This window comes from Falco punctatus (assembly GCF_963210335.1).
Source record: "Falco punctatus genome assembly, chromosome: 8".
NCBI classification, from domain to species: domain Eukaryota; kingdom Metazoa; phylum Chordata; class Aves; order Falconiformes; family Falconidae; genus Falco; species Falco punctatus.
This window is the reverse complement of record NC_137588.1, coordinates 59,072,383-59,097,316: the sequence shown is the minus strand read 5'-3', so window position 1 is coordinate 59,097,316 and position 24,934 is coordinate 59,072,383. Positions and strand designations below refer to the sequence as shown.

General features: G+C 41.5%; 1 protein-coding gene and 1 long non-coding RNA gene across 2 annotated transcripts in view; one reads left to right on the top strand and one right to left on the bottom strand.

Annotated features, from left to right (window-relative positions):
* The window catches only part of RNF130 (ring finger protein 130), a 43,220-nt gene extending 19,176 nt beyond the window's left edge, over positions 1-24,044 (bottom strand). Inside the window, exons 1-2 of the mRNA XM_080398776.1 lie at positions 23,056-24,044; positions 12,998-13,192 (exon numbers count right to left, since the gene is read on the bottom strand). Coding sequence (XP_080254902.1) covers positions 12,998-13,192; positions 23,056-23,317 — 457 coding nt within the window. The 5' untranslated portion in view covers positions 23,318-24,044. The remainder of the gene's footprint in view (positions 1-12,997; positions 13,193-23,055) is intronic.
* Positions 7-12,987, top strand: LOC308068346. The gene is made up of 3 exons (XR_013929935.1): positions 7-4,531; positions 6,036-7,071; positions 8,642-12,987. It is a non-coding gene; the product is annotated as an uncharacterized lncRNA (long non-coding RNA).
* Positions 24,045-24,934: the final 890 nt, after the last annotated feature.

The window sequence follows — 24,934 nt, the reverse complement described above, 5'->3', positions numbered from 1 at the left end:
CTATAAAAAGAAAAAAATATTTCATTTACATTTTAAATTAACATGTCATGCCACTCAAGATTTTCCAAAAGCAAAGCTGTTCAACAACCTCTGAAGTTTTTTAATCTAATTCATTTACGGCACATGGAACATGCTCCTGGGCACTCAACTCATGGCTTGTCCTTCAAACCCAGGTTTTCAAATTAGGGCACTAACATGCAAACTGTCTGCAGCTCCACACATAGCAAGATCTTTACCAGTGGTTACACAGTACTTCCCATAATTTAATTACTGTATGCAGTCTGAACTAGCTTTCAAAAGTACATTTATTCCAGATTTGAGGCTCTGAATAGCTGAATAGGCCACTCACAGAAAAACAGATGAGTTCAACGATATTGCTAGAGTGGTCTTAGTACACACAGTGCTGTGTTAAAGTTGCTCTGGAGAGTTATGCAAGGTCCCCTGCAAGCTTGTGCAGCTTTCACAGGCCACCAAGGTTGTCAAAGATCTGTAAATCACAATTCCAGCACAGAAGCAAAGTCAAACTTCTACCTACATCACTTCAGAGAGAAGTGAAAGTAAAGTGAATAAGCCTGGTTGCAAAGTAGAAAAGAAATGAGAAAAAAAACTTGAGAGGTTTGAGCGCTGATTTTATCACTCATACAAAGACATGCTTGATAAGATCACAAAGAGGCTGTCAGCTTCATCAGCTCCATTTCGAATGCGTAGCCCATCTGGTTTTCATAGTGTCTTGCCTCTAAACTACCTCCTGTCCCAAAGAGAAAATTATCGGTACAAGAGTAAGAATTAAACCACAAGACTTCCTGAAAAAAGAACAAAGTCACCTGTAGAGCAGAGAGAGCACCTATGTTTTAAAAGCAGAGGCCCCATTGAAAAATAAAAAAAATAATAAAAAAAGGATCTTGAACTCAGGGCAGTTCTGAAATTCTGATATAAGTTCAAAAGAAAGCAAAGTTTATAGGAAAACCAAAGCCAAAAAGAAAAAATCCTTGCGAGTGCTATTCTCATTCATCCAGCTCTATTTGCTTCCTATACTAAAACCGCTTTCAAGACCTATTTTCAAAACGCTCGCAAAATCTGCTCATCTGTTTGCTCCATCTGCTTGCTCCAATTGACATTCCCTCAGAGAGAAACCGTATAATGCAAGCGACTTCAGTATTGAGGTTTTGGATTTAGAGTTGATTTAAGTTACAGACAACCTACTGTGACAGTAAAGAGAGAACATGAGGTCCTGTTTTAACACAAGTAACGTGTTCAAAGTCTTTTAATCAAAACCTGATTTCTAAGAAGTTATTGTACGCACAAAATGATGCAGAAGATGCAAAAGCACATCATCTTGGAAACCCAGGGCACAATAAGTCAGGGTGACGGACCCAGACAGCTATACAGTTTGCCAAAATGGGGGCTTTACCAGAGTTGTGTAGCAATCTCAAATGTTATCGCTCTTACCATTCACCATGGCACATAGCAACTTTTACAGTCCCTGTCCTCAGTTTTCAGAGCAAGTTCCCCAACATTGGTGTTGTACACTGTGCTGACAGAAGTACTTAGAAGAATCAAATCAGATAATCTCAGAAATTAAGATTTGCACAATAATTTAAAAGAATACTCCACAGCTCCAGAGCTGTTTTCCTGCAAGAAATTTCAACTTTTATTTGTTTAAAATTGAAATGGTAAAGACATTAACACCTTGTCCTAGTAATGGGTCTAAGTGGGAAAAGAATGTTTAACATTTCCTTCTGAATATTTTTCGAAATAAGTGTCACAGTAACTCAAAAGCTTTGAATAGCAACCAAACCCCAACACAATTCACGGACACAACTTACTTAATCACTAATATACCACGGATTCACACAAGATCCACTTCAGTCCAGCTCTCTAGAGACACTTCAGTTTGAGATGTACTGAGTTAGGTTTCCTGCAAACTAACCAAGATATTTGATAGGCAGCAAAGCTCACAAACAGAGCAAAAATCCATTACTTGCTTTAGAGGAAATCCGCTCAGATTCCCATCTGTCCAGTTGGGAAGAGTCCCTGCCCAGATGTGCAGCACTTAATTACAGAACAAGAGCCACCTTTCCTGCAAGATTCTGATTGTAGATGCAGCATGTGCTCATGCAACCCCAAACCCCTGCAGCTCAGATGGTGCAAGATCAATCAAGAGCAGATAATTTATACTGCTTGATATTTTCCCTAGGCTTCACTTCTGTTCTGCATATCTAGTTTGCATAGTGAAGGAAGGCAGGGAAGGGTGCAGGAGGGACCCTATTTCCCAGAGCATGTGTTTCTGCTAAGGTTCCCCAGTAGGTATTTATTTGCACCGAGGAATTATATTAGTATCAAAATATCAGTCCAAAGCACTCAGTGTAGCATTTTGACATGATTTACAATCATCTGCAAAGAAAAGCTGACCATGATTTTTCAATACTAGTCCAGTTCTGTCTGCATCAAAAGCTGAAGCCTCCACCTATTCCCTGCTGCAGAGGGAACGAGACAAAGCTGACAATCTGTAATGTGTTTTATATAAAGCCCAGCACAAAGCGAACCTCTGGCATCACTGCAAAGTGATTTGCATTCCAAGTCACTCAACTGGGAACAGCCCAAGTGCTACTGTTGCCTCTGACCCTGCAAGAGCCAAGGAGAACTGCAGAAAAGAAAAATAAATTGTGCCGTTTAACATACTGAAGCTCAGCGGAAACTGGGACTTGGTTCATCCATATTTTTGTCAGGGGCATCACCCTAAATAATTTTAGCAAGAGCTCCCTGTTTGAGAACAATTGGGCCCAGGAGGAGACACTGACTCATTTATTTTAAGCACCTCGAAACCCTGCGTTTCTGAAATGTAAATGGGAAAAAAAAATCCTCAGGTGAACACAGAAACACTAACTGTGTGCAAAAGTTAGAAGATGGTCTTACTACATAATCTTACAAAAAACGATACTCTTCTCAGCCAAGAACACTGTTCAGAGAGAAGAAGCTGGAATGCTAACTAAACCAAACTAACTACACACTCAACCACAGATGACGAGCTAGGACAGACGGTAGGCAAAAGATAAATATTGATGCCTGTAAATATAAATAATTTAATTGCTATCATCCAAGCCCAGACAGCTCTTTCTAGCTTGCAATTTTACCATGTGCATGTTTAATTAGGATAGTTATACAACTCTTTAGAAAGTCAACAGAAAGTAATCTCAAAGAAAAACTAGTAGTCTCACTCATGACAAGCAAATAATTGTTTCCTTTTGTGTTTGCTTTTTGATTCTTGACTACCAAATGTTTGTCTGAAGCTCAAAAATGTGGACAACTTGGCCAGGATACCAAGCTCAAGACAGGCATGGTTCAAACGGCAGGCTTCAGACAGCTTCCATCCATCTATTGTCCCTTGGAGGATGCAGGAAATGGCAGCCTGGCAAAACACAACGGCCAAACAGCTGATTTTTTTTTTTCTTTTTCTTTTTCCCCCCCCTCTGCCCTGGGCTTGTGAACAGCCCAAGCAGCTGTTTGGTCAATACTCAGGGAGAAGGACAGGTGAGACAATTCCTCCTGGGCACATAAGCAACTTGGCACCAAACTGCTGTTACTGCTGCAATGCTTCATCCACCTTCTCACAGATGGGGCAAGCAAAAACTTAGATCCCATCTCAAGCGTGGCGAACATTGGGCCACCTGTAAGAGGCACTGAACTGTTTGGACTTGATGTAACAAGGCCTGCAGAGAGCTGAGAATTAAGTCACATATTCATTACAAAGGTTAGCACTTTTCTGTTGGCTGATATTTGCAGCTAAAGTCCTTGTAATTTCCTAAGTCTTTCATAGTGCCTGCTGATGCTGCAGACACAGCATGAAGCAGATGGACTACACTCATCTCACACCTGTGAAAATATCATTCTCTCTAAATAGCAGACAATACTTAATTGTAACTGAATCCTTTCATGACTTCACTCTGAAAAAACTAAACTTAACACACTCTTATCTGAATTACTCTGCTGGGTGGAAATTTCAGAGTACTTAAAAAAAAAAGCAAACAAAATCTCCACCTTCCTAATAAAGCATGGAGCAGATAGGCATTTGTAGGCTGGATTCAGGGCACAATTCAGACATTGATATGCCATTGCTTGACTGCAACAATTGGAAGATCATAATGATAAATGTACTTTGAAACAAAACTGCCCATCTTCACAAACCAGACTTCCCTATTCTTCTATTAAACGCCCACAACTATGCTATCATTTCTGAACATGTTATATCAGAAATAAAAATATAGCAACACACACTATTCAGTACCCAGGAAAGGGATTAGTCCTATTACTGTGAGTGGCAGATTTCTTGGAACAACATTAAGTAACTGTGAAACCACGGCAACAGAATTTGGGAGCCCACAAAACATCAACAGAGAAAACAGGAAAGCACAAATGAAGTGCCACAGTTACATGTGAATTTTTGAGACAGCGATCACAAGTTCTGTGAAAACACCAGAAGATGTCTGAGCTGCAAGGGAGAGGAGGCAAAAGCAAGAATTACCCCTACAAGGTAAGGGCTTTAGCCACTGGGAATATATAATCCATGGAACCCATGAGGTGAGGGCAAGGGAAAAGGCATGCTGAGCTGTATGCAAAGCTGCACTGCCAGAAAAGGTGGGCTTTGGGGAGCGTAGCTTTTAAATACAAGTTCCATAGTACTTAACAACATTGGGGAAAAACACACAAATTCTTCAGATAACTTCTCTGGTTTATATCAGAACAGAATTTTAAGGTAATAGTGAAGAACAAAGTCTTACATTCTAAACCAGGCTTTTAGAAAAGCAGGCGCCAAGACAACAACCCTTGGCATATCTTCAGAGTGATTAAAACAGGTCTAGCTGCACATATTTTTATTTTGATCTAATCAAAATGTAAACAAGAGCACATCCGAGCTGTCAACACACAAGTGCAACCTCAGGAGTAAAATACGTTGAGATGTCCCAAATCAAATACTTCTGAAGACAGAAAAAAACACCATAGTATTTGTCAGCTATTTGGTTTTAAGTAAGGCAAGAAGTAAATGCCAAGAATATACATCAATTTTTAAATGAGACTGGACAGCATTTTAAAATGTTTGTCTTCCTGTTGCCTTAAACATGAAAATGTTGAATTCTTGTCTGTACGTGAACATTTACTTTAGGATGCCTATTTCATGCAGTGTCAGACACTAGAACAGGTATTACAACAATAACATGGGAAAAATTGTGAAGGACAGCAGCATACGGAACTGTTACCCCAAAATATTGGGCAGATATTTGCAGAAGTCACAACTGTCTCTGCTGCATAAACCTGTGTAAAACAATTTAAAAAAATAATCTTCTGAGGTTAAAACTTGAATTCTGACTGTGTGCCTAAGAGAACAAAGCAGCAGATTATTCAAAGTTCAGTGAGGATCACGCTTCTGTGAACTGCAACCAAAATACAGTCAATTTATGTCTGAAGAACACTCAAAACTATTCTTTGATTGCAGCAAAAAGAGCTTCAACAGATTTTACTCTGCCAGGCTAAGAAAGGGCACTGCACTATGCCCTCTAAATATGATTAAATACACTTTAGTATTTTGCAACGTACCATGCATTGCTATACTGCTAATAGACATGTGATGGACGTTCACAAAGTTCTGTTCCTTTAAGAAAAACAGGGGTATGACTGCAGCATATGATTATAAAACCAGAAACAGCAAGAGTAGCTTTCCAAAGATGGGTGTGACAATTAACTTCAAAAGAAATATTAAAGCCTAATCAGATTCTTGTTGTGCACCAAGTCCATATGTGATAAATAATCTGCTTATAAGCAGAAATTACCTTTCCAAAGCCCGTCCTCCTTCACTAGAAATGATGCCTCAGTAAAATATTCTTGCCATATTTTCAATCAGCTTTATAATCTACTATGACCAAGAGTTCCTAAAAAGGAGTGCTAAATAGCAAAATCCGTTGAGGAACTGTTGGGCCACATTTAGATGACAACTGCTGACACATTATTTCATAACCCAACTGCTCTATTCTGGCACTCAGGGAGATGTTTCTTACGGAGAAATCTGCGCAAGATCAAAACAGGTAGTCACAGCTACACCCTCCTGCTTCATTCACAAGTCCAAATCGCACTGATACACATGAGATGGTGGAGCTATGCCCCTGGATTTCCTCAAGCTTGACAAGGTCCAGCTGACCCTCTGCTACACACAGTGTACCCAACTCAAGAAAACCAACAGTCTTTTGCAAAGATGCAAGACAATATCGGTATGTAGAAGACAGGTGTTAGACCTTGACTTCGCTACACAGGATTTCCTCTCCATCAATCTAACCCTCAGAGCTCCTTTTTGTCTTCTATTATAAGTCATATGAAACTAAGCACTGTAGAAAAATTAAGATCCTTCTATTAAGCTACAAGATGCACCCACCTCTTCTCTAAGCATCCCACAAGTTCCTGAATCTCTGCCCCATCTTGATTTTTGAAAGCAAAAATGTGCTACCTCAGTGTTTCTGACGGGCACCAGGAGGACAGATTCATGGCTGGGCTGAGAAGGCAGGAGCACCCAGCAGGAGAAGTTACACATCTCTGGAGCCAGAACTGCAGCAGAGTTCACTTAAAATGGTAAGGAGACCGTCTTCAGGAGTTTATGGATTCCTCCCCCACCACCACTTTTGACTGCCTTCATCATTCTACTTATATCACATATTCTGTTTCTGTAGAAGGACTTTCATCTTCTGGAAATTACATTTATATATATTTTTTTTAATGCATGTGACCTTTTGGGTTCTTTACACTAGGGAAAACCAAGCCTAGGTAAGGGAAAAGCTGACAGATGTTGCAATGATTTTACAGAGACATCTCACACATCTTTTTTCTCTTTTAGCAATGCTTCTTTGCATCTACTTGCACAACAATTTTTTTGAAAAGGAAACAGACAGTCCACTTAAATAATGCTGGAAGAATAAAAATACTTGGTACAAAGGAATTTATCATTTTATCACCCCCTTTCCACAATCTGTGCACAGATACATTTTTTTGTCATTCACAGTTTTACAAGGCATTTAACTATGTATTATGGTGAGTAAACTATTTGCAATCCTATATAACGAATACTGTTACTGATAAGGTATTAGTATGCTAACAAAGTAGACCAAATTTTATATTCAAACCTTGAACAAATGCAAATTAATAAAAAGCAGAAGGGTCACATTAAGCTTTGACTAGGGAAATGGTGTAATCCTAACACATGACACTACTGAAAAAAAGGTTCCTCATGTCAGTTTCACATATTTTTGAAATATGCAAGTCTTGAATCTTCAGAAGGTAATTCTGCTTATTTCAAAACAGCCCTTCTCCATGCATACGTCTGAACAATGTCCAAAACCTGTTCAGCTACATCCGATTTAACACCCAATCACTGATTACAGTGTCACATTCTTGATTAACTGATAGTGTTACTGTAACGTAGACCTTACTGGTCTATTCATCAATTTAAGACACACTTGGGTTTTGATAACTAAAGGTCTCCATAATCTTGCAATCTGTAGTGTGACCAGTTGCTAGTAGCTGACTTCCATTTTGCTGTTTCTGGATAGCAGTTCATATTCCCAGTAGTGGAAACTGGAGCTAAAAACCCCAGAGATTTCCTAGAAGGGTCATCTGCCATGCTCATGTATTTTCTTTTATCTACAAACAACTTCCATACAGATCCATCAATCTGGACAGTCATTCCAATCAAATTCAGCAAAGCATGAAAGAGCAGTGGCAAGCAAACCTTACCCAAGGACACTACAAAATATTTTTAGAGCATCACGAAAAGCATAGTCACAGATTAATATCATAAATTTAATTCCACTGAATCCATAGATTTTGGGAATTACTCTGCTGCTGGAGCTCAGACTTTGGATAAGAAAAAGAATGTAATTACTTACAGTCACTAACAGTCCCGTGGGCCTTTTCACAGTCACAGAACTAATTACCCTTTCAGCTGGCTAAGGAAAAATGAGTCTAACTGCTGTTATTTCAGTTGTGGAGGAGGCATACACCACGCAGACATGCTGGTAAGGAACTGTGCAAGGCACTGAGGCTATGTTAGCTTTGGAAAGGGGTTTCCCTGGCTTATCTTGAAGAGGCAAGTGCTTCCTTATGGCCCAGAATCTGTGCTTCAAACACACTCCGCTCCACATCTTGTTAACTGTCAGACACTCCCACCTACTGTGGGACAGATCTTCCTGATGAACGCATCTCCAAGAAATGCAGTGGGAAATAGGATTAACTATACTGCTGTTGACACTTGCTCCCCGCATTTTCAATTAGCAAATATAAAAAACAATCTAAAATGACAAAAAAAATACCTAAGCGGTGGTTAGACTATTGATTTGCCTTTTTTCAAGCTTCAGCTTTAATGACTCATCTCTCCTACCTTTTCACTAATATTCCAAGGTAAATTAATAATAATAAATTGTAACTAGAATACTCTAACATACAATAAGATTAGTTTTGAGCTGTGGATTAAAAGTAGGTCTCCGTAATCCAGGGAAAGTTTTGCAACCGATTTGGTATAGACCGTATTTCGTCAGCACACACTTGTGCGAAATAATCTGCAACGCACCCTGCCATAGCTTTCACACATTGGTTCTGTTTACAGTTACATAAAGAGACATCCGTGAGAAAAAGGCAAGCAGCAGAGGAAGAGAAGTGCCGCACGCAGCGAGCGTGGCACAGAGAGCAGCGTTTCAAGAGCTGGATCTCTGCAGCCTACCCACTCCGAATCGGGGCAAGAACACCAAATAGCCATTAGATGGCAACAACTCCAAATTGCTTCCTGTCCCTCCTGCCTCTGACCCAGTGACCTAAAATAAGCCACCTCAAATACATGCAGTTTTATCAAAGTTCAAAGCAAGTACAGACCTTGCTTCCTGTGCTAGTGTGCTTTTTAAGCGAATACAGGGCCGTGAGAATCCTCCCCTTGAAAGGAAAACTGTTTCTGGGAGCCAGCGTTGGGGAGCTCTCGTCGTACTACAGCGGGAGACGGTCACCTTACAGGACACACATCACAGGACAGAAACACCTTCTGGCAGGAAACGAACCCATCGTTTCTTTAGAAGTGCAACGAAGATTGATCCTGAGGAGACATCTGCAGCTTGTTCTAAAACTAAAAGATTTACCTCTGAAAAAGGTATTGCAAGTTGTTTCAATACTTCAGGAAGCTTCTTCAGCACTGATGGACAGTAGTTATTTGAATCCAGCAACTTCTTTTTCACACACTCTTCTATATTTATCTTATTCTGTCCATATTTATTCCATAAATTCCAAGTATGAAATTTTAACTTTAGAGGCTTTTTTGGCTTATATTCTTTTCTATAAATGCAAATAAAAGCCTAGATTTTAATGAAGAAGATCAAAACAGTTAAATTTGATAGTGTACCTCACAGTACTGCCTCCACCACACACAAACAAAAAAAGAATTAAAACGCTATTTTACCTGCATTTCCTTCCTATTCTCATAATTGATTATAAAGACGACAGCTGCTACATATTTCCTCTACCACATAGGCTCTTTTTTACATTAGGCAATTATTTTTTCTGCTTTAACAGAAGTAGCAAGCAAAACCACTCATAAAACTGCCTTCCTGCCAGTGATATCATAGTCTAACATAACCTATGCTGGGAAAGATGTCCTTCGCTTAGGTTGATAGAGGACATCTATGAGAATGTATAAAATAAACATATTTTACATGCACACAGTAATACATACAAGGATATACACAGAGAAGAGAAAAAATGTCACAAATAACATTAACAGAAATACATATCTTTTTTAAAGTTCACTAACTCCTTAAGGTCAATACCTATGTCAAAACTCAACCTTAAGTCGAAGAGGCAGAGACAGTGAACTACCACACAAGCAGCAGCAAATTCTGATATTAGCAATAAAACCTGTTCATTTGAAATGGTGATGATAGACCGATTAAAGAGTAACAATTATTACCTAGCCACCAGAAGGAGTTTATATTCTGCTAAGTAATATGTTAAGTACGAACAAATTTCCGTAAGATTAAAGTTTTCAAGTGTCTGTTCAAGCATAAAATAACTTGGATAAAATATTAATCCCATAGGCGTGAACTGCTTACTGAACTCTTTTCACAGGGAATCATCTCTCTGCAGGTGGGTAATATACATATATCTATATAATAATTTTACTTATTTTTAGCACATGCATTGCCTAAGTGGGTGATTGGAATTCCGGCAAACGATAGCTCGAGAAGTAGGAAAGCATGCAGTTCACAGTGTGCATTATGAGCAGTTGCTGCTTTCCTCTCTGCTTCACCAGGAAGACAAAATATTCCTAAGGCTTGGTACACAGCAGTATAAGAATTATGTTACGGTGATATAAAATGACACAAGGTCTATTTTCACCTCTCTATGGAAGCAAATGTAGAGCCATAAACCTGGTCATCCTAATACAGTTGCAAAATTGTTTTGTGAAGAACGCATTTTTAAAAGAAAAGAGGAATACTACACAGCACTAGATACAATATGGAAGACCAACTCAGTGTCTCACCTTCCAGCACAACTATCAAATACACATTGTCAACTCCTCCCAACCTTCAGGGATAGAAAATATTAAAGAGAAGAGATGTAGTGCACCAGAACATCTAATTAGTAGATGATGTGACTGTTCACCATCTAAAAAGCATACAAGCAGCGAGCGATATGGCTGAAAAGGCAGAAAACAGAAGACCCCAGAGTGCCTTGAATGTGCACGAGACTGCTTTATACATGACCTTTGTTTGAATAGGCTCACCATGTAAGCATAGGTTCATGAATCTATATCCCACTGGAATAGTTCTCACTGAGGAGAATGCTAGATTCCAAGCACTCCCTGTGCTGAGGCTAACACCAAAGGACTAATCTGTGTCTCTGTTACACACACTTGCAGTTCCTACATCAAGCAAACAGGAATTTATTTATAGGAAGCTCTGCAAAGCACAGATTGCTAAGGAGATCCCTTACATGACCATCATGCAATCAAAACAAAAGCTGTGGAGCCACATTCCTCTTCATTACAGTGTGGTACTAAGGTGGTACTTCAGTTCTAGATAATTACTTTTAGCCTGTTGCATAGTTTGAACACTTCAAGTTTAATATTAATTTCGAGATAGGGCCTACAGCCCAAATCACCGATGGAGATTCTGGTATACCAGGGACTAAGTACACTCAGCTAAAACCAAGTATTTTAAATACTCAAAATATGCACCACAGCCAGTAATTACATTTTTTATGCTTGCCATGAGTAAGAGTAAATATTTGGAAGTCAACATGCTGAAGACAGTATTAGCTTTTTTCCAAATACCAAGTATCCAAATAGTTGCCTGGCTAGCTTACAAGACACCCTTTTACTCACAGCAGCGCTCATGTTTTAAAGCTTGAGGCATTATTTCAACCACCCAGAACCACTGGACCTACTGATACAGTTTCAAAGACAACCCACCCGTCTTCAGAGCTGAAGCACTGAGTGAACAAGGATTTCCTAATAAAAGACAGATACCATCCCCCTGCTACGAAAGCACCTGCCAAATCTAACAGCATTACGAGAAAGAAGGTATTAAGTTATAATCAAACCTATTATATGATTTAACATGCAATAGAGCAAACAATGCTAGTGCTGTATTTTTATTAGTAGTCTCTTTTTATGCCACAGTAAGGTATTCCAGGCCACAGGAGAAGTCACAAATCATTGCTAAACAGAGACTGCAGACTTTACGGTTTTACAGGTATTTCAAAGAGAGACCGGACCTGAAGGTTTAGGAGGGTATTACATCAGCAAAGAGAGAAGTGGCAAAAAAACACAAGAAGAAGGTGACAGTGTTTCACTAGAATACGGGACTTTCTGCCTGCAGATTACTTGCAAAAGTGTCTAACGAAGGTACCTAAGACTAAAATGGACTGTCAACAGGCTTTGACTTGCTATACAGAGGTCAAAATCTCCCTGGAAAATTCCTGTAGTATAACGAATTGGGAAGGTCAAACTCCACAAGAAGCCACAAGACATTTCCCTTATCAAAGAGAAAGCAGCAACCGTGGCACTTCTTTAGAAAAAGAATTCAATTCCAATTGAATTGTGTGACAATATGCAGAGGAATAATTAGGAAATTCCGGTTTCCAAGCAACCCCATATACTTAAAAGAAAAAGAACTGAAAACGTTCTAGAAAAATAATCAGCTGGCAATACAGCCCTCAAATATAAAAATCTGCCTTTTCTGATTAAGCTAAATAACTCCAAACGGAGAAAACCTTCTTGGAAAATGAAAAATGTAGAGTTGTGAAAACCCTTTTCAACCACGGAAAATGTTTATGTATGAGGCTCCCACTAGTTAAAAGTGACTCACTAGTAACAGTGAAATTTTACAGCAATAGCCCTAAAAAAGTAGAAATGCATAGAAATACAGATTTTCAGCATTATTCTAGAACAGCAATAGTCTAATGCTAGACAACTTAGAGAGGCAACTGCTCTCTATATCACTAACTCTTGTTGATTTCTGTATGGCACTCAAACATGCAAGCTCAGATCCTGATGTAACTGTTAACATTGGAAAGCCCCCACTATAACAGCCAGTTGAAGACATGCTACTATAAAGATTTTTCAGGTACAGATGCTTTGCAAAATTCTAGACCTTCCATTATATGTTAGCTTTTCTTCTTCAGAAAGGTTTGAAACTGATTGCTCCTAAGGTCTTACAGGTGTTTCCTCACTCCAAAACACCCATATCCCCACTGCAAAGGAAAGTGTTCCTCATTGGATAAAACGTATGCTAAAGGAAAACAACTTCTCCGAATTATTGGCTCATTTTGCAATATTGCATACATATAAACATCATCAGAGAAGAGGCTATTTCAAATAGCATCTGTGCACTGCCAAGAGCTCTTTGGCAATATTTATATGGCAAAAGAGTACCTGGGCAAAAAATAATTATAGTGAAAGAGATGACATTTCATTTACCTTGATGAGTCATCGTGACAGGTTCTTCACTGGATATATTGTTGTAAATGACCACAGCTGTGGCATTATGTGAAGCTGCTCGCAGTATTTTCTCTCTAAATGTACAGTTTCCTCGCTGTAGTAAAGCAATCCACTGCTTGGTGTTTGGTGGAACTTGGAAGCGCGTTCGAGGGTCACAGCCCAGACGATCTGCAACTGAAATGGGAAATACATTTACACAGATGGCAATTTGTTCAAACAGGTTAAAAAGCAAAAACTCACTCCAAGTTTTGCTGAATTACTCAACTGTTATGCGCTAGGAAACCACTATCCTCCTGTTAATAAAGCCTGACGGTAACTGCATTGTTATGAAACAAAGTCCGTAAAAACCCCAAGTTTCACACATTGAAAGCTGTGACTATATGCCTGAGAATTAGGCTCACTAACACAAGCTATTTTTAACTCTAGTGCGGATAGAACAATGAATTCACATTTGAATCAATACCCGCCTAGAGGTTGAAAAACATTAGAATATGGTTCATATGCTATTTGGCATTTACAAAACAGCTGTATATCAGCCATACTGGAGAGTGTAACTTCTTTTTTTCTTTCTAATCCAGTCATAAACGTCACTGCAGTGGGACATTAACTAAACAAAAGAGGTTGTGAAAGCAAGATTTCAGAGTTATCTGCCATGTGCAGGCCACTGTAAAAATGGACAATACTAAAAGCTGATCTTATAAAACCCCAGCAGCCAACATCAGCCTTTTACGTATGCACGTTTGTCTAGAAGGAAGTGCATACAAATTCAGAGAAACAAACGGTTTTGCAAACACGATGCACTGAAGTTGTCAGCAAAACAGGTGTTGATGGTATAAAGGAAGAGTAACAGAAACGGCAAATGCCAGATGTATGAATTCAACAGCATGCAAAGCTCTTTTGTCCTTTCTGATGCTGTAATGTATCCTAGAACAACCCAAACCCACACAGAGCTACGTACAAAAGGCACAAAATACAACACAGAAGATAACTTCACGGTACAGCAGCTGAAACTGATGAAAGACATTTCTGTTTACACAACTGGAAACACATTTCAGGCTGATACACTGGTCATACCATTAAAGGATTTTAGAATTTAGAGCCAACAGCAACTTATAATATAAATATATTTACCCTTTCAAATGCCAAGAGTATAAGAATCTTTGGCTACTGAAAATGGTTGGGATAAACAATGATTTTTCAAGACATAAACAATTTATTTGCATAATAGCTCTGAAAACATTACAGCAATTCAAATGAAGTGCCCCATGATTTTTTTTTTCTTTTAAAGTAGTTAAGTTCTTCAGCACAGACTATGAGATTTCAGCAAAAGATCTACCACAAAAACCATCCAGTTTAACATATTAGCTGGAAACAAAACAGAAGATCTTTCTTAAGCATTCTCAGCTTAACATAGCTCAGGTTAAAACCTATAACAAAGGAGATTCAAACAGCTAAAGGATCTTTTTTGAACTGAGAAAAAAAAATATCTTTTGCTTGCCTAAAGAAAACTAGCACAGATGAATCTATATTGTGGTAGTCGTACAGGAAGTCGTTGCATCTCTTAATTTGGACAAGAAGTGCCTCTCCCTGTTCCCCTGGAAGGAGGGTGGGGAGCCAGATACAAGCACATCCTTTTCACAATTGTTTTTCAAGGCTTATTAGACATTTCAGACATGGAGGGCTATTTGCAGTATTTTTGTATTTGTGCTCTTGTTTTATACAGGGATTAGGGAAAATCTAATATAGATGCCTGAAGCTGAATTTTATAGAGTATTTTCCTCCGTTACCCTGACATTATTACTGGAATCCCTTTGGAAATTGCTAGCTAGCGCTGATCCACACACATTGTTTTGGAGCACTGGTGACAGCCATCATGAACAGCAATGATCATATGAGTGCACTTTTGTATCGACTGTGCTTTTGTAGCTTGCCTTTGTAGTCTTAAATTTAAGAGAACAGTACATTTTTAAAGGAATTACAATCCTTTTTGAAGATGTGATAGAACCGTAAGACTGCACGTGTGCAACCAAACCTGATGTCCTCTGTTAAGACAAAAGCAGTTTAACGTACACTTCCCCCTTGTTCAGAACATTTCCACTTAAAAATGCAGGAGGGGAAAAGCACCAGCAGACTGTGATAGGAAGTTTCTCAAGCCTTGAAAACTAGAAATCCCATCCTTCTCCAGTGAGATCATATACCCTTTGGAAAACACCATTCAATAAATGGCCACAATTTCACAGAACCTCCTCAAACTGCTAAAAATAACTCTGAAAGTAGACACTATGGCCAACATAAATTTCCTTGAAACATGCGGCATGGATGAAGAGCAGTAATCCTATGGATTACATACAGTTTGTTTCAGTACACTCTTGCTCAAAACTACTAAGTGAAAACAAAAATGGCCACAAAAATAAGGTAACGGACTATTAGAATGAAAAATCATAAAACCAATAAAAGGAAAAAGACACCTTGAAAAGGGAGACAGCATTCTGAGAAGTCTGTTATACAGTTCAGTTTTACAAAAATTTATGTAGGCACCTTTAAATTTGTACAGCTTGAAATTTTTAGCTTAAAAACCAACAGAGAAAGTAGTAAGAGATAAGTGAAACTGCATCTGTGGGAAAAGTACTACAAAATTTTCTACCACGATAGAGATCAAAGTCCCTCTTAGCTGTGGACAGAGCTATGAAACGTTACTGGATAGAGCAACAGGATTAGGAAACAAGATATTAAGAGATAAAAGCTTTCCAGATATAGACCAACAAACACCACTCAGACGCATACCGCATGCTATTCCTGACAAGGTGGATTCAGTGTGCACTGATGAAAATTCAACAGCTGACAATATTATTTTAGCACTATTTAAGCATTGCAAAAACATTAAGGAAAATCTGGTTGTTTTAGATAAACCTGAACCGAGGAACTGGAAGTCACCTGAGATTTAATAAGTCACAACCCGCTTCTCTTTACATTAGCATCCTATTACACCACACAAACGTTACGTAATCTTTTCCACTTTAAGCTAAATAAAATACAGGAACAATAGTGGAAAGTGAGTTTTTCTGTTTGCCTTTTCAATAGGCTTAATACACTCTGAAAAGAGTGAAAGTCTTATAATCACAGTCACTCTTCTAGCATAGCAAGCTAGCCAAAATAAAACATCTGCTATGCACCTAACGTGCCAGGAGCATCAGTTGGCACCATAAGGGACACAGGTAAGTGCAGTGTTAGAAGAATCATCACTGATAGTTCTCCACTATCATGCCATCTATGCTCTGTTGTCCAAAGTCCAATCAAGATCTAAAAGACTAGGACTTGAAAGTATTACCTGGATGATCACAGAATCATAGATTTGTTTAGGTTGGAAAAGACCTTTAAGGTCATTGAGTCCAACCGTTAACCCAACACTGCCAAGCCCACCACTAAACCATGTCCCCAAGTGCTACATCTAAGCATCTTTTAAATACCTCCAGAGATGTGACTCCACCACCTCCCTGGGCAGCCTGTTCCAATGCTTGACAACCCTTTTGATGAAGAAAGTCTTCCTACTATCCAATCTAAACCTCCCCCGGCACAACTTGAGGCCGTTTCCTCTTGTCCTATCACTTGTGCTACTTAGGAAAAGAGACCAACCCCCACCTCACTACACCCCCCTGTCAGGCAGCTGTGGGGAACGAGAAGGTCCCCCCTGAGCCCCCTTTTCTCCAGGCTGAGCACCCCCAGCTCCCCCAGCCACTCCTCATGAGACCTGAGCTCCAGAACCTTCACCAGCTCCGTTGCCTGCCCCTGGACATGCTCCAGACCCTCAGTGTCTTTCTCAGAGTGAACGGCCCAAAACTGATGTCTGTGCCAGAATGAAAAGCAACTTCACGTTAAAGTTATTCTAAAACAAATCACTTGTACATAAAAAGATACAATCAGAATTCGCTCATTTAATTTCATAATTTCAGAAGATGTAAGCATACAGAAAGCCATCTAAGTATGCTTCCCTACAGGCATGCTACTCCTCTGGCTTATCTTAAATACAAGTTATTTACTCTGCCTTTCCTTTCTCCATGTCTACCTATGTACCATGAATGTGCTGGCAAAGAAACAATTTTCTGTTAGAAGTGGCAACCTGCTGGGCTAAAGAGCTATGTACAATGTTTTTGTAAATATTTCCCTTCCTCCTGTAAGCCCCAATGCCACAGAAGAGCCTCTTTACAGAAGGATCAGCTGTGATTTACTTATCTACCATTAGGCTGCACGTTTATTTCCAACTTTTACAGAGCTTCAGTTCCCTCTTGCAGAACACACAGGACTGCTCACACCTTGCATATAACTTTCCCCTTAAGTATTTTTTTCTTTTAAATTCAAGAGCCCTTCCTGCTCAAGGAGTAATCTTTATGACAGCATTTTAGGGAATCATGTGAAAGAAATAGTTAATAATGCAACAGATCCAACCAGGCTTCTCAACTACTGAAGTACTGGCAAGCTCACACTAGGACAGCAACAGTACCTTCCTCCTCATCTTTTCCGAACACCTGACCAGGTCCTTTAGCCTTCCCTCTACAAGAAAGCAAGCCACATTGTGGGAGCCAAAATGAAACCAACAGGTCACTGTCACAGGCTTTGTCAAAAGTGAGTACACACCTGCCTGAATGCAGACTGTCTCCTACTTCTAAACTGCGACTGGGTTGGCTTTGTCTCAAATACCATGAGTTTACGTTGCTCTTGGATTGCTTAGAATGCAGTTGTGACATGCCACTTCAGCCAAGGTTGCTGCATTGACTGCTATCAGACTTTGTCCCCTTTTCACAGAAAAAGGCCAGTGCTGATCCCACACCCTGGGCATTAACTATTTTATTCCACTTGGTTTTCCTTTTTTTCCTTCTTTTTTTCTTTTTTTTTTTTCCTTCTTCAAAAAAGAGGTCAGATATCTTGCTATTGATTGCATCTTAGCTAATACCCTGCTCTCTGAGGCTAGTCCCAGTTGCCAGAGCTGGTCTGTCTCAGCTACACATACAGAAATCATTTTAAAGTCTGACCTTCAGTCACTGTAATACAATAGGTAGAGAGACACTACCAATATTTTGAGACACAGCAGATCAAGAGACTCATTGGGAAAGAAACAACGCTCATGAAGATGCAGTTTCATGCAGCTGGTGCCCCAAAGCACTCCCTCCCTCCAGCAGGCACTGCCCAGCACACCTGACCAGCAAAGCAGCCAGCCTTGTGCAACACATTAATTATAATCCTGTGATAAAATTTCCAGAAAAGGAATTCAGCTGGGAAATTTACAGAAGCAACGCAGCAGCACTGACTGATTCTTATTTCAAGGAAGGATACTAGTTATTTGCTATCCCATTAGGGTTTAATATCTGTAATATACATCTTTTCTTTCAAAGCATTACTATTTCTGTTGTTATCAATATAGCGCTCACCCAAGCCAGTTATAATTTCCACTTCTTAGAAGTTGTGTCAATGAGTTATATACAGCCACATTTTATTTTCAAGAGCTCTTTCAGGTAATTACTTTGACTAAAGCTGGCTTTAACACTAGAAGAAACTCTTTGAACAAGAGGTAATCTTGTTTCAGGGAATAAGTTAAACAAAAGAAAGTCACTGAAGCTTAGAAGAGTCCTGTAATAGTTCAGATTTAATCTCGTTAGCTCAGTAAGTATACTGCAATTATGGCTATGAACTCCAATATATAATCTCCACTTTTTAAATCAATTTATGACTACAAATTAAGCTGGATACTGAGATCAATGGTAAAGGATGGATGCATGGCACAAGATTTTTCTTCTACAACTCTTATTGATATATGAGCTTGTTGCATCTTCCTGAAGCTTATTGTTTTGGATTCTGGGCCAGCAAGGAATACAAAATTCTGTCTGAATGTTACCTCAAGCTCTGCAGTTACCAGGAAACTGGCATTTTGAACCTTCTGCAGCTAAAACTTGTTCACACAACATGAAGTGTCAGATGCTACAGAATGCTATAGTTACAGCACCATGCACAAGATACACCTCCATTCCTAACACTGAGTCAATATTGTTTCTTCCCCACTTCCACCTTTTTCTAACATATGTTTTTCCTCAAATTCTCAGTCTCCTTGCCCAGCCACAACCCTACTACTTCTTCAGCAGAGACCTTCCCTTTCCACAAGTTCTTTCTCCAGTGCAGCTTTCATACAGCCATCACCCTCCCACACACCCTTTAGACTCCAGTTCCTTTCCATCCCTCCTCACCCCCTCTTCCTGACTTACTGGCTCAGTGAGTCAATGTTTTCAAGTCTGGCTTTGAATCTGCTGCTATTTTACTTCCCGTCAGTCCCATCTCCAGCCCTAATCACCCTGTCTGCTTCCTTGCTACCCAAGCCAGCCAACGTGCACAAAACTTCACCTCCCGGCAAGATCCAACCATCTGCAAGGGGACTTTGAGAGCACCACGACTGACATTCCCAGTCCTCAGCTGTGTATCCAAACCTAGAACAATATGCAATAACCCAGACTCAACAGTTACAGAAGAGTTCTGTTCACCATGGAGAACTCTTCTGAGGGAACAAAGCCACAAAGTGCTGCAGTTTCTACCAAGAACCATTAAAACAAGTTTTCAGTGGTTTCTAGTTTGGTTTCTTGTAGCAAGAGGAATATGCTTGACACCAAAAGGTCAGGACCGCAACTGGCATCAGGCACCTAATATCAAAGATGCTTAAAAGCAGAGGTCACTATAGAGCAGCACAGGACTGAATGCTTAGAGGGTGCAGGTACAGACACTGCCACAAGTACCTAGGCAACTACTGTGAGAAGTTTGGGCTGAAACAGCTGGTGCCACAAAATCCCAAATAACACAGTAAAGGACTGAAAAAGGAGTGCTCAGTAACCTCACAGAAGGGATACTATAAACCTGAACTATCAGAAAAGCTGCATCAAGCTGTGAAGATGCATTTCACTATTAACCTTCCATGAAGACCAAGAACAGCATTTTTCCATGATCTGCAAGCAGAAGCTGTTTAAAGCGCTCTTCTAAAAAGAAATTTAAGTCATGACTAAAGATTAACAAGTTAGAGAAACTAAGAAAAGGAGCTAGAAGCAGAAGAATAATAGAGAAACTCTGCTGCCGTCACGCATTTACTGCACTTGGAAGGATAACGCATACACAGGTGCGGTATTTACACCCAGCAGCCAACTGTGACCAACAGCTTGCTGGAGCTACACTTTCACAAGTCACATTCACAAGCGGTCACGAAAATTACTGCCCTATTACTTCCAGGGGAACATTGCTTTTGAAAGCCAGTATCAATTTCATACAAGGGTCTATAAAAAGAACAGGGAAAGTTTTAATACATATATTAACATGACAAGGTTGCATCTGATTAAAGAAATTCTGCTAAAGAAGTGGGAGGAGTGATTGAATTTATCATTCTGCACTGAGATTTAAAGGATGGGTAATCACATGGCACTGGCAACTTCAAAAAGTAGTATATAAAGTATCTGGCATATTCAAGAACCCAAGTTAACAAAATACACCACAGAGCACACTACTTAAAACCACAGGCTAAGCTATTACAAGTGGTGTATGTTCAGCAGCAGACTGTTGGCCCTAAATCTTGAATTAGTAAATTCATTTCTTTCCCTGCAGGCAATGAATAAAGGATATTAACACAGCATGCAAAGATGTGACATTAAGGACATTTGAGCTTGAAAACAGTTTATGCCATCAAGGTGCTAACAGATCACTCGCATCTGTGGAAATTTCAAGGGATAGACCATAAATGGGAGAATACTTGACAGCAAAGCAGTTTCAAAGTCAAGGTATCTTCAAACCTAGTTGTTAACAGTTGTAGAGTCCTTTTCTTCTTAGGACACAGGAAAGCTGGGGTAGAGCATTTACTGCTCTAACAGCAGGGGCTGGTGCCAGCTATTCACATTAAGAGGTATTAGAAAAAAAATTTGCAAACAAGTTCTACAGCAGTAGTAACAGGCTGATAAAAAGGCAGAGCAACGGCTTTCAGCAAAACAGCATCATCTGTTATCAAATCTAGATCTAAAAAAGCAGAACATAATAAATGTAAGACCCTTAAGCGTTCAAGAACATCTTAACTAAAAACATAAATACTCCAGTCTTTCCTACTACATGAAGTATTTTTAAGCAACACTAAGCACGCCTCATCAAAAATTCAAATAAAGTGTATATTATATAACAACCTACACAGAGCAATTCAGAAGAACTTAAAAGGAAAACAACTGCTGCATTGTTTGCTTTGACAGCCTTCTGTTGACAGAGAGACAAAACTGAAACAACTGATAGCGAAGTTTTAATGACTGCAGAATGTCAAAACTGAAGAAATCGAGGTCTGCCATTTCGTGGTTCCTGCTGTGCTTTCCCACTGAAGTTCTTCATCATAAGACTTAGCAGTAAGACATAAAAAAGCTGTTTATGGACTGCCCAGAATTTTATTTAGCTCGTTTCTCATTATTAGCTTTCAGTGAAAATGCTGTCAGACTCCCTCAACCTTTCCCTCTTTAGTGAAGACCATGTCAGAAGAAAGCTGAAAAAGTTACAGAAGCTGGTTAAAAACTAATTAATACCGAAAGTTTTTCTTGATAAGTAATACACCTACTAGAAAAATAAAGTGTTTTGATAGCTTGCATATAGTAGGTAGCAGTTTAAAAAACCCTAAAAATACTACTTGCAATAACAGTGTTTATGTGCCTAACACTTCCAAGGACAGCGTCCTTTCATACTGCAGTTGGGGGGTGTGTGTTTAAGTGAGGAATACCAGGAAGCAGAAGAAAGAAAGCCTGAGCGTGTTTGATGATAGCTGACACTGAGCATAGAGAAGGTGGGATTTGAAGTAAAAATGAAAATCATTTTACAGTAGACTTGCTCAACGATTTCCGCTTCCTCACCCTTCCACCTAAAAATATACTGTATTAATATATTCTTAGTTTAACGCTTTGTAAAGTGAATGAAACCAAAGTTCAGTGAAACAGGCAGACGTATGCTGATGCACGGTCTGCTTCATACATACTAGATGCTTATAGCAGGCTGCCTGGCAGGGTGCATTTCCTTCTGAAGGAGTATCAAAGTATCAAAGATTTTCCTGATCTTCAGATTTGTTAAATTCTCAAAAGCGTTTAATAATACAGTAGCTATGTGTTAACAATTCTTTTAAAAAACTCTTAATATTCACCACTTAGAGTCTAGTTTTAACTGACTACATTATTTCACTTCATGCATTATTCAGAGGTTTACTGTCCAGGAGACAGGTTGGGACCACTATGATCCATCAATTAGTCCATTTCTTAAAGATGGCTATTTAGATAACATCAAGAAGGGGTTTTGAAGTAAGATACTGTTAAAACCACATCATTACGACTGAAGCAAGTGCTTTCACTCCAGGCAAAAATTCAAGACAATACTCTTGTTTAGATTAGCGTTCTCTATATACCCCAACATTCATCAGAAAAACAATTGATGGACAGTAGCTTCACTTAATTAACAGAAAACTTATTTGGAAGCCCTGCACAGCCTTCAGTACCACAAACAAGCGCATTCTGGACCAGCCATGACAGTAACAACTTGACGGCTTCGGCCCTTCCAAGTCTTGACAGACAGCTTAAACAGCATTTTTAAGAAACATACACTGCACAATTGTGACTTCATGCAGCTGCAGAGGCCATCCAGATGTGGATCCATCACAGCGATAGCGATGCAGCTGCTCTGAGATTCATGGCGACGCTGTAACCAAATGCTGTTAACTATTGCTACTGACTATCTGTAATTAGTTTAGAAATAACACCTTCATCACTCAATATGACTAGCCTACTGGGATCCACGCTGGAAAACACATTATGCTTTGCAGAGGCATTATTCATGCCAGCACTCTCAGATCACGGGTTTGTATTATTTTTTATTTTCCTCCGGGCAAGTTCTTCCCCCTCTTTTGTCAGAGCTCTCTAGGAAAGTCCGCCGAGCCCAGACAAAGGCCACCCGGTAAGGGGGGCAACCCGACAGCGAGCGACCGACGGCTGCGAGGGAAGCGTTACCTCCGTTGATGGGGACGGGAGCCACCAGCAGGCCCTTGACCTCCACCTTGGGGGAATCCTGCCCGTAGCGGCCGCGGTCGATCCTCAGCAGCGTGGGGCCGCCCCGCTCGGGGCTCAGCACCGTCACGTTGATGAGGGCGGTGTAGTATGCCTGGCTGGCGTTGTCAGCGCCGGCCGGCCGGACCCAGCAGTGCCAGAGCAGCAGCAGCAGCAGGACGGGGGAGCCGCCGTTCCGGTGCCGGCGAGCCCACCGCCAGCTCATCTTCGACTCCGGGCGAGCCGACGGCCGTCACCGCTTGCCTCCGCCGCTCCCCCCGCTCCCTCGAGGCAGCACCGAGCCCCGCACGCCCGGGTGTATTTTATCCCATCTGACAGCCCCGGAGCGGAGAAAGGCCAAAAGCAAGGCGGAGGGGGGAGGAGAGCACGGGCTCATGCCATGGGAGGAGCCAGGGGAGTCATGGCAGGTCCCAGCCGAGTCCGATCCGTCGACCGCGGCCCCCGGGGGAGGCTGCTCGGGGCGAGCCCCGCTGCGCCGGCCCCTCAGGGCTCCGCGACCATGCCGCCCGCCCGCCGCCGCGGGGGAGCCCCGGGCCGGCCGCCTTCTGCCCGCGCCGGCGAGGGGAGGGGAGCAGGCGGGGGCGGCGCCGCGGCCCCCTCCCCGCACAGCCCCGCGCCAACCCCGAGGAGGCCGCCGGGAGGAGCCGCCGCTGCCGCCTCAGTCGCGCTCACACGCGGCCGCGGGGCTCGCCTCGCCTCGGCTCGCCGCACCGCCTCGCTTCGCCGCGGAGCTCGTCACCGCCTTAGTGCGGCGGGCAACGCACCCCACTGCCCAGGCCGGCAGCAGCCGCCGGTAGCCGTCGCTCCATGCTCAGCTCGCCCCGGGGGCGGCGGGGCCCCCACGCCTTCCCGCAGCCGCGCCGCGACACGCCGCCGGCTCCGCACCCGGCGCCTCGACTGCAGCCCGGCGCTCCTCACACTGCGCAGGCGCGGCCCGCCCCGCCCCACGCCACGAGGGCGAGAGGCGGGGCTGGCAATGAGAGCCGCGCCCACGGGGGGCGGGGCTACCGGGACGGGACCCGCCGCATGACGTCACCGCGGGCGGGCCGGGGCGGTGGCGGGGCGGGGTGCTCCGTCACCCGCGTCCCTGCGGAGCGCTGGCTGCGGCCACCCGCTGTTCCGCAGGGGCTGCGATGCAGGCACACGTGCGGGCTCCCCTGGCGCCGCAGCGGCTTCAGGCTCCGGATCAGGAGCGCTGGCCGTCAGGAAGAGACGGGCGATGGTTTAAATGCGTGTCCGAAACGGGGGGAAGGGCAGTGCGTGTCAAAAAGAGAAGGGGTATGTTCATCGGTCCAGCTAATGCTGAAAGGGCTGTTGAGGCCGGAGCAGCACGGCTGCTGTGCCGGGATTTCGTCACTCCTACCTAATTTGGAGTTAATTCTGGCATACTAAAATGGGAAATCCTACAAATACTCAGGCATTGTTAATATTAATCCCATGAAATACTCTAAAACAGGACTTGATGAATTGCTCTCTCTTTAAGTAACATCATAGTCTGAAGGATTTTGGCCTCTTCAGAGATGTAACACAATGAATGTAATGGCTGCCTTGGATGTTGAAAGGCAAACTCTGAAAATTACTTATGGAAAGAAAGCAAGTACTGCAGGACTGTGAGTTAACAATATTTTATAAATTTCTGAACAAATAGCTGCACTGCTGTTCTTTTGAGACACAGTCTCCTTGGTGACTTCCCCAGCAGCTTGGGAAGGCCCTCAGATAAGCCTGGTGTTTAACCTGAGCTTATCCATCTGTTCTCTTTTGGAAGGTTTTGTGGTTTATCCATTTGTGATGCACCTGGTCACATACACATGTAAGGTAACAC